The sequence below is a fragment of the Scaptodrosophila lebanonensis genome, unplaced genomic scaffold (assembly GCF_003285725.1).
Source record: "Scaptodrosophila lebanonensis strain 11010-0011.00,11010-0021.00 unplaced genomic scaffold, SlebRS2 tig00000155-arrow-arrow-pilon, whole genome shotgun sequence".
NCBI lineage: Eukaryota > Metazoa > Arthropoda > Insecta > Diptera > Drosophilidae > Scaptodrosophila > Scaptodrosophila lebanonensis.
Genome location: NW_022060594.1, coordinates 184,363 through 203,545, shown reverse-complemented (window position 1 = coordinate 203,545; position 19,183 = coordinate 184,363). Strand labels below are relative to the sequence as shown.

The window sequence follows — 19,183 nt, the reverse complement described above, 5'->3', positions numbered from 1 at the left end:
GGAATAGAAAGGTATGGGGATTATGAACTTTAGCTAAGTGTTTCAATGTCCGATCACACTTGTTATTATTCCGCAGCATTTTGTATTTTTGAAATGCTATTAATAGTTAGATACAATGGAAGACAAGAAATGAAAACCTATCCCCTGCCTTTGTGCAAGGCTGCACACATACGTCCTTATATGAGCGGGTGTGTTATAATTAATATCATTTGCAACATCGGTGGTTGTTGTTGTTGTTGTTGCTGATGTCGATGCTTTTGTTGCTGGTCAGCCATATTGTTTACTGTCGCTGATTGCTGCTCTGCCAACTGGTATTAAAAGGCTCAAAACAGGATATGGACCAGAGGCGCAAGCAAACACGCATTCATATGCACGTGCAAGGACATGCCTACCTACATATGTATGTACATACATATGTACCATGGCCATTGTTCGCCTCGGACTGGGCCTGCTATGTATTTGTTTGCCTGCCCGCCTGACCGCCTGCATTCCTGGCTGCCTGCAACGGAAGTCACTCGCTTGAGGTTTAATCACGCTTATGTCCTAAGGCCGCTCATCGACGGTGACCTGGCACCTGCCCCTGCCTCCGTCTCCGTCTCTGCCTCTGCCCTTTACCCCATAGCTATCCCCGTCCCCGGGCCTGCAACTCCCAGAGTTACAGCACTTCTTGTCAGAGCCTTCGCTCCTTCGGTTGGCCACCCACTGGACGTGTGATAATTCCTGCTTAGACTGTTGCCACACGCCGGCCTTAGTTGTTGTCCGATATGAATACACATAGACTCACATGTCGGTGAATTAAAGTGTTTATGCTTCTCTGGAATGAATACAAGAACGCTGAAATTGTTTAAGCGATCAGAAAATTGAACCTATTACGCCCCACAAATGATGTCGGACATGTGTTGTCTGAATCAAAATTAATTTAAAGAGCAAACGAATCAATATATTCTTTTAAAACATATCAAACAGAAAAGTATGAAAAATCAAAAAAATTTTGTTTTAAAACATTGCTTCCAGCATGTTTCGTATATCATTTTGCTAAAATACAACATTGATGATAGATTTATTTATAGTTTAAAAAACTTTGCTATCATTATGAAAAATGTGGAAGCTGTATTCAAAACATTCCTTTTAGCTTTAGGTTGTATTATTAACAAATAACGTAGGCCATGTTTTGTCAAAATCAAAATGAATTTAAAGAGCAAAAGAATCGATATTCTTGTAAAACATAGCAAACTTCCATTCAAAAGTTTCAATTTTAAGCCAGAAAAATATAAAAATCCACGATTTTTCCAACATGTTCCGTAAATCATTTGCCTAAAATACAACTTTGATGATAGATTTATTTATAGTTTCAAGAACTATGCTATCATTATGAAAAATGTGGAAGCTGTATTCAAAACTTTTTTATAGATTTTAGTTTTATTAATGCCCGAAAGTCGATTTAAAGTGGCGTTCATCCTTAGGGATAGCTCTTCAAAACAACATCCCGTTTTCATGCTATTTCTTTCTAAAATTTCACACCTTTTGGCTATTTCTAAATCGCAAATAGTTAAAATTTTAGTTAGTCGTGAAGCAGAGGTATTTTCATAATTATTTATGTCGCTTTGAGACTAAAATTGGAAGTAAATTAAAAATGATGCTTAATGGTGGATAGCTTCTGATAAACAAATTCTATTTACTTTTGAATTGTTTTTCATTTGAGGACATGGACTACTTAGTCTCCTACTGTATATGTTTATGCATATATATATATATGTAAATAAAAATAATATAACAATATAATTATATTTTTCTAGGCGCATGTAACATCACTTAGCATTTGTAACCACTCTAATTTACATACGCATGCATGGGGCAAGGCCAAGAGGCACTTGGTCCGGCTAGCTGGCGTGGCAAGAGCACGTTGCAACGGCACCCTGTGGTGCCACTCATTTAGTAATATGTACACACAAGGACGAAGCCAAATGTGACGATAAGTAGGCATAGCTGTGTACATATGGGGATAAACGGACTTCTGCAAAGCCTCAGTTGTTGCTTTCTGAACAGAAGTGCCGATGGAGTAGAGCTCTTGTTTGGGCCAGCAGCTTCAAACTGGCTAAGTGAGAATTTGCGGCTTATACCCAAATAGAGTGAGTTAAAGCTCTAGATTGCTGACGCTACAGTGACACACTCAGCTCTGCGAAGGATTATGAAATTAATATTAAGTATGGACTTCTAATGATGTACCTAGACTGCTATTGAATTGCAGATGTTTCCCAACAAAACGTGCAAAGGGGAACGTTCTGATCTTAGATCCTTTTCAACGTCAGAGGTAAATGAATCCAAAGTATTTGAGTTTAGCAGTTTATTTATTTCCTTGCGATGCTTTTTCTTGTCCCGTCAATGATTATGGAAGAGAGCTCTTGCTGTTGCAGTTTTGATGCAACTGTGTATTCTGCCACATAATTGTCGGTATGCCCCGATGTAGAGTAGCTTTGTGAGTATAATACTCTTTACTGCAAAGAGTAAGCGGATGATCAGAATGACGAGATGAATCCACCTGTCTGCTGACGTGATAAAAAGAGAGGCATCTTCGTCATCGCACTAACTATAATAACAATATAACTGTAATAACTATAACTACATATATCACAAATCTGTCATAGAAATAACAATAAATAACAAATTTGCAGGCATACATTTTAAAGATAAAACGGCCAAATTGCATATTGACAATGTTCCAGTCATATGTATCTGATGGACTTAAATCACTCGAAAAATAAGTAAAAAATGCTTTCTAGAGCAAGACAAGATAAGTACAGGAGCAGTAGGGTATAGGTGTAGGGTGGGTCATGACCATGGAGGAATAAAGTATTGTGCTGAGGGCGAGAGGGAGAGTATTTAGCTCGCTGAATGTTTCATTTTCTGATAGGGAAATGGGGGGAGAGAGAGAGAGAGAAAATGTGAGATTTATGTATGCATAGATATGCTTGTATTTGTGTGCTGCTGTTTTGAAATTCATTTGCCTTTTCCGATTGTTCAAATTATGTCAAACTTAACAAAATTTTGTTGAATTCGTGATTGAATTCTTTGGTTAATTTAGTGAAAAAACTCAACTTTTCGTCTAATTTTATATGCGCACGTTGCTCGTCTGGCACCCAAAGCTTGGCTGGCACTGGGCCAACATCTCTGAACTGCAACCGACAAGCTGCCAGCGACCAGCAACGCACCAAACTCACAACCGCACAACCCCAGAACATTCCAACACCAAACCCCATCCAATCCCAACCCCATCCTGTTCAGTTCCAGTTCAGCTCAGCTCAGCTCAGCTTAGTCCCGCTCGGCCCAGTGGCAATTGATATCAACAGAAGAGTTGCAGGTGAACGGAACGGTAAGTATGACAAGCAATTCGCTCAGGCGCCAGGCAGCTCGTCTAAAATATAAGTAGCACCAGTTGCCTCCAAACCCAATCCCAATCCCAACCCCAACCCCACATCCAAATGCCAAACCCCACGCTTGGCTACTCAGCTGCGGGCTCTGCCATATTTCATGCAACAAAAGAGTCAAAAGAGAAGAGAGAAAAAAATGAAAAGAAAGGCAAAACGTAAGTCGCATTCTTCTGATTTTTCGCACCTCGTGTTTTCGGCAATCGCCCGCGGTAATGGTTACGCCCATTTGTGTCCCCCTTGTTTATGCACAGCACAATTTTTGCTCGGGTTGAGGGCCAGGGTCTGGCTTATTTGCTCAAGTGTTTGCCTCGTTGTACCCAATATTGTTTTACATCTTTGGGTAAACGGATTTGCGTGTTTGGGTCCAGAGCCCGCGGCAGAAGTAGAAGCAGAAGCAGCCACGCATACTTTTTATTTTCACAATGGGGTTTGACTTGACTTTTGTTTTGTTGATTTCATTCAATGTTTCCTTGCTCGTTCCGTGCTCTGAAAATATTTGCAAATCGTTTCTGGGGTTAGCGGCAACACACAATCCACTAAACTGATTGTGTACTGGGAACTATGGTATTAGAGGAGTTGTAACAAATGAGTTAAGTGCGCTTCTGACAGAAGAATGAAGGGAGCTTGGAGCATGCCAGACAGGGGCTTTTTCTCTTTTCTAGATAAGCAGCTTTTCACGTGCTTCTTATGTTCGGTTTACGGATTAGAAAAATACATAGATATAGATAGAATAATATAACTAAGTAGCTCCAACAGAAGAATGAGCAGAAGCCCATGGGATGTTAGAAGGGTCTTGAGTTAATTGGGCCTTCAATAGAAGATCTTCATAAGAAGAATATTGAGGCGCTTGGTTTCCTTCTTCATCTAAGAAACTTTTCTATTTCTTCGAGATGAATGGGGTATAACTTGAATTAGTTGTAGCAGATGAGATGGGGATCTGCAGATAATAGAAAAGGTTTAATTCTGTTCCCTACACAGAACTATCAGCCTAACTGGCAGGCTATGGAGTTCACATCTCGTAGTGTAGAGATCAGATCGACGATCCATTTGAAAACAGCTACAGATGCTCACTTATCTTAGAGAATAATAACTATGAGGTCTATCTCTATAACTGAAAAGCACTATAAGGTTATAGTAAGATCTCCTATTTTTAGAAACCGGATATTTCCGATGCCTATGCTATCTAAAACGCACTGTAGCTGTTGTCTTTTGACGATTCGCTGACATTCTATGCCTGACAATGTGCAAAAAGCCGTTTGATTTTAGTTTTCAGAACGAAAATTTGTTGGTTTTATTGAACAGAGCATGCGTCGATATGTCAGATTACAGCATTACTCTATTTGATCGGCTAAATTTCATCTTTCGGCAGCTTGAAAACTGGAAAAATTTCTGTAGCGCGTGTACCATAGTTGGGTTTGGGGCTACTGGTCGCTAACCCGCGTGTTTTTTTCATTCTTTTTTTGTTTAAACACGTTAACACACTTCCTTGCCAGTTTGGTCTAACATGGAGAGACTGCATTTAAATTTAGGTGATACACAACAACAACACCATCAACAACACCACCAACAGAAGGAGGAGACGCAGAAGCAGCAGCAGGAGCTGCAACTGGAGCTGCAGCAGCAGACGAGCGGGCAAACGAAGAACTCGAGGCACAGGCTGAACGTGGGCGGTGACAGCAGCGAGATGGCAATGGCGGCAGGCCACGGTGAGGAGTGCGGTGGCGGTGGGAGCGTACATGGCCATGGCCACATACACAGCTATATGGTGCAGCAGTCGGATAATGGCGACTCGGCCGCGGTGGCCGCTTTAGAGGCGGCCATCACCGGCCCTGACGCCCTAGCCAGGAGCAAGAACCAGTTGAGCGAACCGGCTCAGACTCAGAATCAAATACAGATGCAGACTCAGATGCAGACTCAATCGCAGATGCAGGCGTCGGCTGATATGGAGGCGATCAACTGTCCCTACAACATCAACTATCAAGGAAGCAAGCCGTCACCATCGCTCTACCAGCGGGCGGTCAACTCCAAGCTGAATGCAGCGGCCACCGCCTATATCCGACCCTCGAGCTTCCAATATTCTAATCATAACTATTATGGCATTGCGACGCAGCAGCATGCCGCCAGCGCTGCCGCTGGCAATATTGGTTTCGGTGCTGGCGGTGGTGGCACCGGCGGTGCTTTAAACGGCAGTGGCAACGGCGTCGGTTTGCTGCCCAAGCCCACATACAGCGCGCCCGCGCAGTTCAGTATGCATCTGCTGCCAACGCCAGAGACTCATCCGTTTCAGCTGAATGTGGCTGCCGCCAGTTTTGCACCCTCACAGAGTTTACTGGCACTGCCGTTGTCCAGCCAGCTGCAGCCGCTGCCTTGCCAGTCGCAGCCGCTCCTGCAGACGCCCCAGCAGGCTCAGGCCCAGGCGCAGGCGCAACGGTTTGTGACAAAGCCACAGCAATCGCGTTGGCGGCGCCAGCCGCTACCCGATCTATTTCATGCCGTTCTGGGTCTGATGAGGGAGCTGAATCGATCCGTTAGCTATCCGGAGATTATCAATACGTTGGCGTTGCGTCTGCAGCGTCCCGAAGTGGAGTTGAAGCGTCATGTGCCACACACACTGCACGCCGCTGTCAATAATGGATACTTGCGGAAGGATGGCAATCGTTATACGCTCTTATCCGAACAGGAGCAGGTGGAGATTATGAAGCGGAACATGGAGGCAGCTGAGCGTGCCAAGGAGCTGGAGAAGGAGCCACTGTCGTGGCGCAAACGTTGAGCATCGTGCCGCACACACACACACACACACACACACACACACACACTTACATACACACACACACACACACAATTCTGTCACTTTGGTCGATTGACTTGCTTGGAAGCGCTCACTGGATTCCAAGCAACTCTGGTTCTGGTTTCCAATGCGTTTCTATAAAATTTGAATTGTTATGGTTTATCGAATTATTTTTGCTAACTATATTCGGACAAAGTAAAAAATTTAAGTTTGATGCATTTCAAATATAATTTGCACAGCTAGCCATTGTTGTTGTACCTTCTTATCCACGATTAGGTTTTATTAAATGGAAGGAAGGGGAAAGCAATTACTCTAAGTACACCCTGGCCTCTTAAGTCTAACCCCATCTAAAAATCTTGCAACAAATACATGTAAAGCTATCGTGTTGAAGGTGGAACTCCCGAAATATTATTTATTTTATTTTATTGTACATAGCATGGAACTGATAAGTCAGATCTCTTAGCGATGAAGTATTAATAAATGGGAAGCATGCAGAAAACAATTACTCTATGTACACCCTGGTCGCTTGAGTCCAACCCCATCTACATATATCTTATTAACCAATTTAATGATTGTCCACGATGGACAGTTTTAAATAAAAACACATTTCTATATATATACAAAAATATGTCTTGTACCCATAGCCTCTATGAAAAATCTTCCAACAAATAATGATATGGTGCTGAAGTTGGAATGCAACTATTATTTATTTAATTTTATTGTACATAGCATGGAATTGATGGTCAGACCTCTTAGCGATGAAGTATTAATAAATGGAAAGCAAGCAGAAAACAATTACTCTACATACAAACTTGTCGCTTAACTCCAACCCCATCTCTCTATGGAAAATCTTGCTTATTCTTACTTACTTCATTTTATTTAAGCTTGGATTTGAAGAGTAATAAGTCAGACCCCTAAACCACACTCGCTGTCATAGAACAAGCCGATTTTATTTTCTAATGTCATAATATATAAATATTAAAACTTGCACTTAAATGTAAATATTATAATATTAACATTATATTTTATTAAAGTGTCATAATATATAAATATTAAAACTTGCACTTAAATGTAAATATTATAATATTAACATTATATTTTATTAAAGTGACTAAAGAGAGTTTTTAAAAAGATTTTTCTTGTTAAGATTTTATTTCCCGACAAAGTCAATATACTCGCATTATACTAAATTTTCTTATGATAAGACATTATCGTAAAATGCAGAAAAAACTGTAATTATCACTTGTCTCTCATTTCATTTCAGTTTTTCTCAATTATAAAAATTATTATTTTGTTTAATAGTGGGTTCCCTTCACAACGCTCTCTAGTCGATTAGGCATGCTTTCAATTTCTGAGTATCTCAGTATTTGTTCAAATTCAAAGTCCTCAGATTCTATTGAATATATAGTTTTTTCCCCACAGACTTGTTTGTTGTTGCTATTCTACCAGATGGATAGTTAACCTATAATTTATTCGGGCAGTTATTACAAAAGATGGGGCGTAGGGAAATTCAGCAGAAGCTTCAATTATTCTCCTATTGTGGCTTTTCTTCTTCTTCTATATCCATGCTGGGGTTTACGGTCTCTCGACTCTCAGGGATCTCTACGGCTTCGTCCTCATTTGAAGCAATTTCTGTCTCGGCTTGCAGAGACGCCACAGCCGCTACTTCAGCTGCCTGCTCGGCCTCAGCTGATGTCGTCGCCTGGGTTGCGTCTTCATTTGCATTCTGGACGTTCATCACTTCCGTGAGTGTCAATTGTCTGTTGCGTGACTCACGCGGCTCGTTGGGGTCCAAGCCGTTGGGCACAATGGAGTATCGAAAGTTCTTCACACGCAGGTAGCCAGTGATGAGAGCGTCGTGTAGATTGACGGTGATTTGCCGTTTGAGCTCCTCGTCGGAACGCTCCATGCGTTGCGATACAGCCTCGACTATCTCGTGCTGCGTCAGCGGTCTATCCGACTCGGCAATCACCTTCAGTATGTTGCTGAACAGATTCGGGATGAGTTTGCGACGAGGCGCACGATTTTGGCTGCCACGCAGCATTTTCGTCGAGAGTCGAGGCTGGTCGATATTTTTTCAGTTTTTAGGAGTTAGGAATTATTCAAACATATCTGTATACTTATGTACATATATACTCATATACTTTTCCCAGTGTGACAATTGAAAGTGAAAGTTTCGCTTCGAACTGGGGCGAACGACCACCAGAGAGCTTCGGGGCTTGCCATTTATCCATGAGGCAAAGTTCAGTTAAAGTTTGTGGCTTCGATTTCGATTTCATTTCATCTCTGCCTCCATTTCGGCTTCTTCTTGAAATTATCGATTTGCAGTTAAAGTCGAGAGCTGCACGGCAATCACAATCTGTTTGGCCAGCAGAATGAGCTGCGTAGTCGCTGACGATGTCGTTCTCGCAGTCGCCAATCCCAGTCGCAGTCGTCGTCATTTTATTGTCCATGCTTTGGGGCAATAAAGCACAACTGCCGGGAAGGGAGCGGGATGGGGTAACGCTTCAAATTTGCATAAGCACAGAGTTGGGTGGGATTTGTGCAATCAGTTGTCGACATAACAACAACAGCAACAACAACCACAAAGCAACGTCAGGGGCCAGGGACGTAACCGCAGCTATGCTCTAGTCCTTGTCGCTGTTCTTGCTGTGTTTATTGTTGTTTTTTGGCCTTGTTGTTGTTGCTTTTGTTGTGTCTGGCACGTGTCACACAAAATTTAGATAGCAGAAAATTTCAACGGCAGCCGACAGTCGAGCAATACAATAACCGCAACCTGATTGAAATCTACTTGAGTGCAAGCGTATCTATTTATCTTATGGATACGCAGCGCACGTCTTCGCAACGTTGCTGGCTAGATGGCTAGATGTCTGAGTCGATGAGTCGATGAGTGGGCGTTTTTCGGGGGCGTCAACTGATGGGTGGGAATGGCATAACAAGTATTTTGTTGCATACTCAATTCACTTATTGGCTAGCCACAGACAAATCACAGCCTCATTGTCAATTGCGAAAGTCGTCTCTGCAGACGACTGAATCGAAAATGTACATACTTCCCCCGACCTTAATTATATGCAACCAACCTTTGTTCTTCCAAATTCCTTTCTTCCAAAACACTAATATAATTATAGCCTTCAAAAGGGGTATTAGGGTTTCCCTCTTGAAGCCGGAAAAGGCAGTCATGCGAATGGCACAGATTTTGCCTTTATTTTCCTTTTATTTTTCCTCCCTTTTTTCAAAATTAATGTTTAAACACAATTTTGAAAGGAGATGATTACGCCTATCCGTACATATTTCGTGGCACAATTTGCATTTTAAAGCCAATTTAATAATATGATTATCATACCTGAAATCCAACCCGAAGGATAAGCTTTTATAGGTGAGTTGTTTTGAACTCAAAAAAAATGTGACACCAATTTATATTCCTTTTTGATCGCTGACGAATTGGTGACAATTTAATTTTTTCCACTTAGTTTTTAAATGAAAAGTTTTCTAGTGACAATGTCGCTTAAATGCCAAAAATAAGCGAACGTAAAATTATTTTTATTTGCCATTATTTAAAATGTAAATACTATTTACTATAGAGCTTAAATATTATTTATGGACGATAGCATGCAACAGCACAGCCGGTTAAAAAGATTTTGGACTGTTAAAAAAAGAAGAAAACCCGATTTCCGGGCTAATATTTAAAATGATGAAAAAGTAGAGCCTAAAACAATAATATTTCGACATATTTATTACTTATCTACGACACTTCTTGCACTACGAAGAAAGTAAGTACTTTTAGAGAAGAATAGAATCGAAATAAGAACATAATTCAGAATCAAATCATTATCATCAAAGTTATATAACAAATAATGCTCACACAAAGAAACAATTTGTCCCTAGCTAATTAAAATAATTTGTAGTCTCTGCCAGATATGTTTTCCAGCATTGATTTCTATTTAGGCAGCTTGCTAATGATACATCGACTTTAATATTATTTACATTTAATATATTATTTAATATTTAATTATGTAAAGTTGAAGTTTATTTGATGTTGCCTATATTTGCTTGACAGTGCTAGGGAACTGCAATATGTTTGAATATTTTGAGTCGCCCATATTTCAAAATTCATGAAAACCCAATTGTAATAAGAACTGTTATTAAGCAGAAGAATGAAAACTAGAGAAGCAATGAAAGATTTGTTCAGTACTTTACAGAAAAGCTAGTTTTGGGAGAAAGACATCTCTAATGATTTTCTAGCAGTTACTAAGCCCGACTTTCATCAGACGTTTCAGATCTAATTTGTCGTTTGTCGTCAACTAAACTCAACTGAACTACAAATTCAACATTGAATTTAATTTCGTTAATTTGTGAACTCTAAAGTTTTATTTTAGTTGATGATGCTTGTAAATACAAACAAATCCCTATATGTTTGTAGGCTTTGCCCCACGCATATATGTACATATACACGTATGTACATAAGTGTATGAGGATGAAAGAGAAGTGCACTATAGTACAACAACATGTATATTTTCAGCTGCCGTTAAACCGATTACTGCCCCCACAACACTCGTAGTTTTTCTGGCACTCATGACACCTCTCTCCTCATGGCCATGTCAGCACCAATGCTCTATGTCTGTCGGATTTGATTACAAAGTTTGGAGGCTCCAAGCGCAAAAGTTTCGTTCATTTCCATTTCGTTGATAGTATTATTTGACTTACCACATGGCATCGGTGCGTTTAATTATTACTGACAGTGTGGAACAGTGCTGGACAGCACAACACATTTAACCACTTTGCCACCTCTTTGTCCGCCTCCTCCGTTCGCCTTTCTTTCCTTTTTTTTCGTAGCCTCATATGTGGATGGCACAAAAAGCTCATCAGCAACTTTAACTAATCTGGCTCAAGTGATTAAGCAAAGCTGCAAATGTGTCTAGTAACAATTAAAACCAGCTAACCAGGCGCCGTATATCCACTGGCCACACCCGGATCCGTATCCAAACTCCCACACACTCACACACTCGCGCCCAGCTCATATGCAATTAACTGAAACTTTTATACTTTCCTCCGCCTCGCTCATTTGTCGATGGGGCAGCGATGCAAGAATTATGGCGCGCAATCAGGCGAAGAGCGGAGCAGATGGAGTAGCAGCAGGAGCGGTAACTCATCTTGCCATGATACACACACACACACACACACACACACACATCCTTATATACATATACACGTATGGAAAATAATTTATTTTACGATTAGCGGCAGGCCGGCCATCCTGTCTGAGCAGCCATGTGTGTAAGTGCTGCTAGTGTGATGGCAACACTGGCATCTGCTGCTGGTCAACAACAATGGTGGCGACAACGACAACGACAACGACGACGACGACGACGATGCTGACGATGATGATGGCGACGGGCTCGAAGCAATGGCAACATTGGCGTCAGCACTTTAATGCCCATTTCCGGCGGAAGTTGTTATGGCTTGACAGAGGCAGCTCCATTTGTGGGCTCTGGATGAAATGCATTCCGTTAGCAGCTATCGATATAAAGAAGTGGTTTCGGCTTAATTTATCGATGAATATTGTAGTAATATAATACCAATATTGTATATTGGTGGTACGAGGCTGCTAACAACCCCCATAGACCAGATTTGGGATACTAAAAAAATAATTTATAATATACTATTAATATATAGAGCGGAGTTTGAATTCAATAGCCAGAAAATATAGCTTAAATATGGCCTGGGATATCCAAAACCCGCTTGATAAGGGTCAGCTGGCATCAAATATTTTACATAAAACTGGTTCGTTCTTAAATTCCTAAGGATTATAGAAAGTTCAACAATTAGAAGCACATCACATTTCTAAATCCCCAAATATTTGCTTTATTATTATGCTTAAATTTTTAGGAATTCATATAAATTGCTTAACTCTTGAAAATATTAAATATTTCAGCATATAACAAGCTTATGAATACCCATAGTTCATAAATTCCCTATTCTTTTTTTTAGTTGCTGAACTAATAGCCATTTCATTAGTTTCTGATGCCCGTTTAAGATCTCAGCGAAGTGCTTGAAGCCCTCAAAATACTTGTAGTATTTTGTTTTAAAAATACTAACCAAGTCCTTTAAAAATCTAATTTTTCTTTAGTGACAGACAAGATTGAAAGTCGTAGAATTAAAGAATTTTTTGAAGTTTGCAGACTTATTTTTCAATTCCCTTTCTTTTTAACAATATATTTGAATTATTTCCAAAGCAAAAACCATTTAAAAAGTGTTTTATTTTCAAATGAATGCAGATCGGTACTTAATGAGTAAATGAGATTATTTTCCCTTATGATCTGATTGCTGATAATAGAAACGAAACTGGCAGAAATGAAAAAAATACTTCGCTTGCAAGTTTGGAAAAACAGGTAAAAGGAATTTCAAAACTGTTAAGCCATTCCGATTGTAAGTTGTTGTACAATAGAAAGAAAACGTTTCTTGTAAAAGTTTCTGTAATACCTATGAGAAACTATTTTAGTTATGGCATCAATTCGATATACGAGTACATATTTCTGCAAGCTCTTCAAATTCGATTTGTTGGCACACTTGAGCAAAGTTGTGCCATCAATGGAGAGCTCCCGCATAGCATAGTGTCGGCGCCACTGTTTGGTTATAGACATAAATAAACATCGAGGTTGCCATAGCCGTCCGTCTTGTGCCCCTCATCCTTCCCATCGCAGACTCCATCAAGGCGCAAAACACAGGCACAAAAATAATAATATCCCAGCACATTTAACGGAACTCTAAGCGGAAAAGTTTGAATTATTTTTATTAGTTTTGTCTGTGCTGCGTCGCCATAACGGAGTCCACACAGTCTAACACATACACCTAAATACATGAAATATATGTATGTCTGTCCATGTGTGTGTGTGTGTGTAGATATCCTGGGATTGCACTTTGAGTGTCGATTTGCTGTTTGCTGAGATTTATCAAAGCCATGCGTGTCCGCTATCGTTCTAAATAACGGCAAAAATGTTGCGTGCTATTCGCATACCCCCCACAGTTTCATTTACCCCCAGGTCCATCCAAGTACGAGCTCGACCGTTCCGGTCAGCTGTTGTTATTGCCGCTTACTGCTACTGTGGCAGCAGCCCCCAAACCCGCGCCCATAGCTAATCTCATTTGCAGTTATTGGCGGCCAGATTAGCACCCCACATTTCAATGTGTGTGTGCGTGTGTGTGTGTGTAAGAATGAAATTCATTTTGTATTGCCTATAATTTTGCGCCCGGCATGAGTACACAAACAACAATAACACGCTCCCATTAGTCTAAGCTGTGCAAATGCAAAAGATGTTAATAATGATGATGAAAATGATTTGAGTTTAGTAAGTGAGGTTTCTTCACCTACGGATGGGGACTTATATGGTGATATATAGTCATACATATACATACATACATGTGCATGTATGTGTCTAATAATGACGCCATGAGAAAGTTTTGCTTGAGATGTATTTTTTCGATTCGCCACAGATTAGGCGGAGTATTAAGAAAACTGCTCTGTAGGTGTCTGTGATATTCTACAAACCAAAATTATTAAGGTTTGAAATTAAAGCTGATTTACGTTTCAGAAAATATGTTATTATCAGACAAATTTCAAGCCTCCAGCAATATATTTGTCGATAAAGAAAGAGAGTAGTTGTTGCTGTGATTTTTGAACAGTTTATTGAAAGTTATCAACAAATTGTATATATGCATATTTTTAAACTATACGAGTATGTGAATATTTAATTATTGAAGCTATATTGCACTGAATAAATGCATTTGAATTAACAACTCCTAACCTGATACTCATTAACAAACAGCAACACATTTCAAATAGATTATAACATCAAAAGCATAAACAGATAACAACAAATGGCAAATTGGTAAAGTAAAGTTTTCTACCAAAAAATTCATAACTTTTTGACATTGCTTCGTTTTATTGAATAGTGATTTGTAAAAATTGTCCAGTCAATAAAAATTAATAGTAATCATTACTAATATTAATGACTACATAACTTCGTATTCAATCAAAAGTTTGGATAACACCTAAAACTCTGCGTTTCATATAAAATATTATAAAATAGTATAGCGATTAACGCAAATTACACCTACAATCTTCAATATTAATTAAATAAAATTAAATAAAACCAATTACATTTGATGTACATTACGGCCACATCTAGTTTCTGGTTAAAGGTAATAAGTAGTAACAAATTTATAACCATACTTAGGCATTGACATTGATCCCCCAATATCTGTCTCTTGTTCCAGTTGCCTTTATGTGAATTATAATTCCCTTTTAACCACACAAATGGAATAAAAAATGAAATAAGCACGTAATCAAAATATCGGGAGCTATGCAGATTTTTTAGATGCGAATAATAATAAAATATACAAAATGCTTTTATACACAAAGATTTTAAAGGGAAAAGTAAGTAAATTGTTTAACAGGATGTTATAGCCTGTTCGTCTGTCTGCACGGAATTGAAGGAAATTAGAGCTAGAATAAATAAACTGGCTATTCAGATTCTCTGGAGAAAGGGCAAGTTAAAAATAATGTGCAAAAAAATAAAAAAGTTGGAAAAATTGTGAATTGAATGTGAAGTAAAGTTCTTTACAATTTTAGAGTACATTGCAACAAATAGTTGGCAGAATTTTTAATAGCAATTAATGCCAATGCTATTTATTTAAAAGGCTTTGTTATTTATTTTTTATCAACCAAGGCCTTTGCTTTAATAAGCGCATGGACACAGAAAGAGATTCAGTTTGATGCAAAGTTGCTGCAATAATGCAAAATTAAATAACTTATACTTTACTAATTACTAAGTGCTAGGAAAAAGTTGTTAACAACTTTGTTGCACCCTTCATGTTATGGTCCATATCAAATAATAATAGTTTTAATGGGAGTTTGTGCAGAGGAGAAATAATTAAAAGGCCTGAGCTTATGGCACTTTAGATGCTTTTATGAAAGGGAAACACTTTGAGATTAGAAGGACTAACTAAATCTAGTTGTTGGTTCATAAAATCTATATGCACTTTCGCTTTCACGAGATGGGCCACTAGAGAGAGACAGAGAGAGAGAGGGGTCACTTCCTTCTATCGTCACACAGCTCGCCTGTCTGCCTGTAAGCTCCGATAGACAGCTGCCACCGCCTATCAAATTAAGGAAAACAGAATTGCATTATGGCAGGAAGTGCAGGACATGAACATGCGCCCCGACATGCCCGGCCCAGGCCCAGTCCCAGGCACAGACACAGACACACGCACACGTTTCCCCCTGCACTGAGAAGTGAACAATGGCTGACATGGTGGCAGAGTGGGGTGGGATGGTCTGGGCTGGCATGACGAGGGGAGGGGATGGGAGGGGGTGTTGTTGGTGCTGCTACCGAAATTATTCATTGCAGAATGCGGTGCAGACAATTTATGCTAATCAACATCAATCGATTTGCATGCCAGGCGTGGGCAAAGGATAAACGCTGTCCAGCGCCATCCTGCCGGAGCCTAATGTGATTGCCAGGCACTGTAAGCGGCAGTGGGTGCGGTTGAGGGCTTAGCTTGTTTGTTGGGTGGTGCCAACGATGCAAACCCTACCAACGGTTGTGGTTCAATGGCTTACTGCAGTCAAGCACACCACTGTGTTTGCTCTGTTGGCCTCCTCCACCTCCTTCCTGTTGGTTTTGGTCAGCTAAGATGACGAGACCCCCCACCCCCTCCACCCCAAACACTTTGTCCCCACCGGGGGGGTTTGCGGATGGAAAATTGCATCTGCGGCCATACATGCGACAGCAATATTTTCACATGAAAATCATTTTTGAATTCAGTTAGCAGCCAAGAGTCCTGGATACCAGACATCACCAATGAAGCTTCGATGTCAAATATAAGTCGTCCTGTTATTAAGTCTGCATTGTTTTAATATTTTCCGCATTTATGGTTATCGTTATAAATAATTTGGAAAAATTCTGTATGATAACATCGATTTATTGGAAGCAAATTGGCTGACAATTCAAGTTTGTAAAGTTAATTGTATTTGGCAAAGCGTTTTATTCTTTTGAGATATTTAGTTACATTTTGTATTAATTTATTATTTATATTAATTGAAATACTTTGCAATTAAGTAGCAAATTTTTTATTGCGACCACACGTTCATTATTATGAAGCACTGTTGCGCTTTAAAATGGAACTGAGTTAAATTTGTTGAAGTTTTTTCATTGATCATATGCATAAATTATTTTTTAAATGCATCGCGCATTTTTTAATCAAAATTTTAATTTTTTGGCGTCTCTCTTTGGTAAAATCTGCGTACGCCCTTCCCAGCTTAATACTTCCTTGCCGCAGCTTAATTTTTCACAAACATTCTTTTTTGTTTAAAAATAAATAAATAGTAATAAGAATATCCAAATTTGATAATTCAATTTTTTGAAGAGTTGGGAAACTATGAATGAATTTCAGAATATCAGATGAATTTTTAGTTCCGTACAAAATCTGTTAAGCTTTCCATTTATTTTTAATAATGCACGATATTTATAAAATAAAACTAAGAACGGTATTAGGTGTTAAGAACATTTAAGGTTTGAAAATTTATATCTATGAAGAGCCTTTCACTATGCCAGTATCTGCATCGATCGATGGATGCATTTATATAATAAGTATGTATATAAAAATGTTCGTTCAAAATAAGGGGCACAAAAAACATTAGCAGATATTCACCAATCAATGAAAGCCATGATTGAAATTACAATTTAATTGAAATTCTGTTCCAATTCCTTGAAATGGGTAATTTGGATTACAAAATTGAAGGTCTGTTTAAAACAACACGTTTGTGAATTGCAAATGGCAGCAAATCGATGTTTGGAAATATATGAAAAAAAACTGCTCAAAAGCGCTCTTCACAACTACTCTAAACTTGCTGCGTAAATAGGTTCTCCCGGCTGTCCCCTCCAATACCATCACCAGCCGCCATCACCTTCTCCTCTTCCCCTTGGATGGGCGATTTAATAGGCAGCCGCTTGTGCACACAAGTGTTGGCATCATCGCCATCGTCATCGCAATCGCCATCATCATTGTTGGCGCCAGAGATGCGAGCATGCTCATGAATTTTGTCAGTATTGCAAATAAACTTGGCCATGTTGTGGCTCATGATGTTGGTCAACAGGCGGCGCAAAAAAAAAAGGAACGATTGTAAATTTGCTAAATTTTCGCTGTGTGTGAAAATTTTCAAAATGTTGTTGGCGTAAACGGTTAGCTGGCCATTTGAGGTCCTTGGCCTTTGGGCCACAGCACTTTGTGAAATGTGGCAGTTGGCTCTGAGCGTTTAGGTTGGAGAAACACTCTATTGGCGTTAGAAATCATTTACATATGTATATATTTTCTACGAAATTTTGGTCGAAATTCTAAAAGTAAAGGAGACGCAACAGTTCCAACCACCTTTGAGATTTTGGGCCTAAATGCCAACAATGACCAATACGGTCATTTAAAAATTACAATAGCCACACTGTTTTCCCATAATGATACTCAAGGATCCACCCACTCTAAAAGATGTTCTCAAAATATTCATAGTAGGTGAGTTACCGCCAGAGATCGCGTATTTTGCCCAATTTTTGTCTAACTTGTTGGTCCTTAGGCTTGGCTCTGCGCTCATATGCCGTGACCAGCGACAGCAATGGTCAGGAGCGGCGCACCAGCATTGGTCATGAGTTCGCTAGACGTGTACAGCTGGCGGCCAATCGAATGGTCATTGCGAAGCACTACCGATTCGTGAAGAATCGCCGCCTTATGTGGTGCATGACGCCGGAACGCCTAAAGGACTACGATGCCAAGAACAAGCAGCGTGCAGCTGAACAGAAGCGCGAGTTAACTCAAAGCGTGCAGGAGTTTGTCACCAAAGTCAATCCAAATGTCAAGTAATAAACGTAAAGTTTTAATGCCCCATGTTGGGCGCCACTAAGTAGCAAGTAGTAGCAGGTTCTTGTGTTAAATGAGACGCAGAAAGACCGGGTGTTGCAATTAAGTAAATCATAGTATGCTTTCTAATTTGCAACATCCTGATGCCGCAGAGACATCTCTAGACAACAACAACAACAACAGCAACAACAACGACAACATCGTCGAGCAGCAACAATGCGCCAAATTGTGGCACACACCACAACATGTGTCTATGGATATGACATTATGTTGGGGCTGGCTTCCTGCCTGTCTTCCTTGCCTCACCAGCGACGACACGAAGGGACACGACAACTTTCGGCAATGAACTTCAATGCGTCTCAGGCATGCCTGCGTTGGCTTAACACATCCTGCCAGGAAATCCACATGGGCACACATGCACACACACACATACACAGGGACATGCATGTAAGTACATACAAAGAAAGACACCGACAGTGCTCAGAATCGGCAGCCCGAAGCGCATTGCCAGGTGTGTTGGGCACTTTTTGTGTTGGTTCTCATATGCATGCTGAGCATTTATAAAGCGTGCGCTCTGCATTGTCCTTGCCTAATTGTCTGTAAGGACAACAGGCACTAGCAGCAGCTGGACGGAGAAGGAATAGCAGCGGCAGCAGGAGCAGGAGCAATAGCAGGAGAAGGCAGCTGCAGATGTAACAGAAGGATCAGCAACAAGAAATACTGTGGCTTCTACCACAAAAGTTGCATAATTTTTGCAATTGTCGCTGTGCCTCCGCATACCATAACTTCCTTCCCAGGAATTTGCTTCAACACACATACACACACACACACTCCCCCCCATCACAACTCTGCAGGTACACATGTTCGCATGTCCTGCTGTACGAATGTCCGTCCCTCTGTCTGTGCCTTTCAGTTTGATTGTCTGCAGCTCCACAGCTACAGCTTCATTTGTGTCCCGTCGCCGGCAACTTGGCAAAACTTTTGAGTGTAAATAATTGTTGTGCGGCGCAAGAAGAAATATAACCGCAAAAATTTGCTGCAGGTTTCTGTTGGCTTGCCACTG

At 40.1% G+C, this 19,183-nt stretch overlaps 3 protein-coding genes across 3 annotated transcripts; 2 read left to right on the top strand and 1 right to left on the bottom strand.

Moving 5' to 3' along the window:
- The first annotated feature begins 5,118 nt into the window (after positions 1-5,118).
- LOC115629471 lies at positions 5,119-6,462 on the top strand. The gene is made up of 3 exons (XM_030525942.1): positions 5,119-5,298; positions 5,353-5,760; positions 5,833-6,462. The coding sequence occupies exons 1-3, from the start codon at positions 5,119-5,121 to the stop codon at positions 6,196-6,198; spliced, it is 954 nt and encodes a 317-aa protein (XP_030381802.1). The 3' UTR covers positions 6,199-6,462.
- A 1,206-nt stretch (positions 6,463-7,668) lies between these two features.
- Positions 7,669-8,260, bottom strand: LOC115629531. Its single transcript, XM_030526007.1, has one exon. It carries the CDS (start codon positions 8,258-8,260, stop codon positions 7,751-7,753), a length of 510 nt encoding a protein of 169 aa, XP_030381867.1. The 3' UTR covers positions 7,669-7,750.
- Positions 8,261-17,563: 9,303 nt separating this feature from the next.
- Positions 17,564-18,166, top strand: LOC115629535. The gene is made up of 2 exons (XM_030526014.1): positions 17,564-17,778; positions 17,840-18,166. The coding sequence occupies exons 1-2, from the start codon at positions 17,724-17,726 to the stop codon at positions 18,121-18,123; spliced, it is 339 nt and encodes a 112-aa protein (XP_030381874.1). The 5' UTR covers positions 17,564-17,723; the 3' UTR covers positions 18,124-18,166.
- Positions 18,167-19,183: the final 1,017 nt, after the last annotated feature.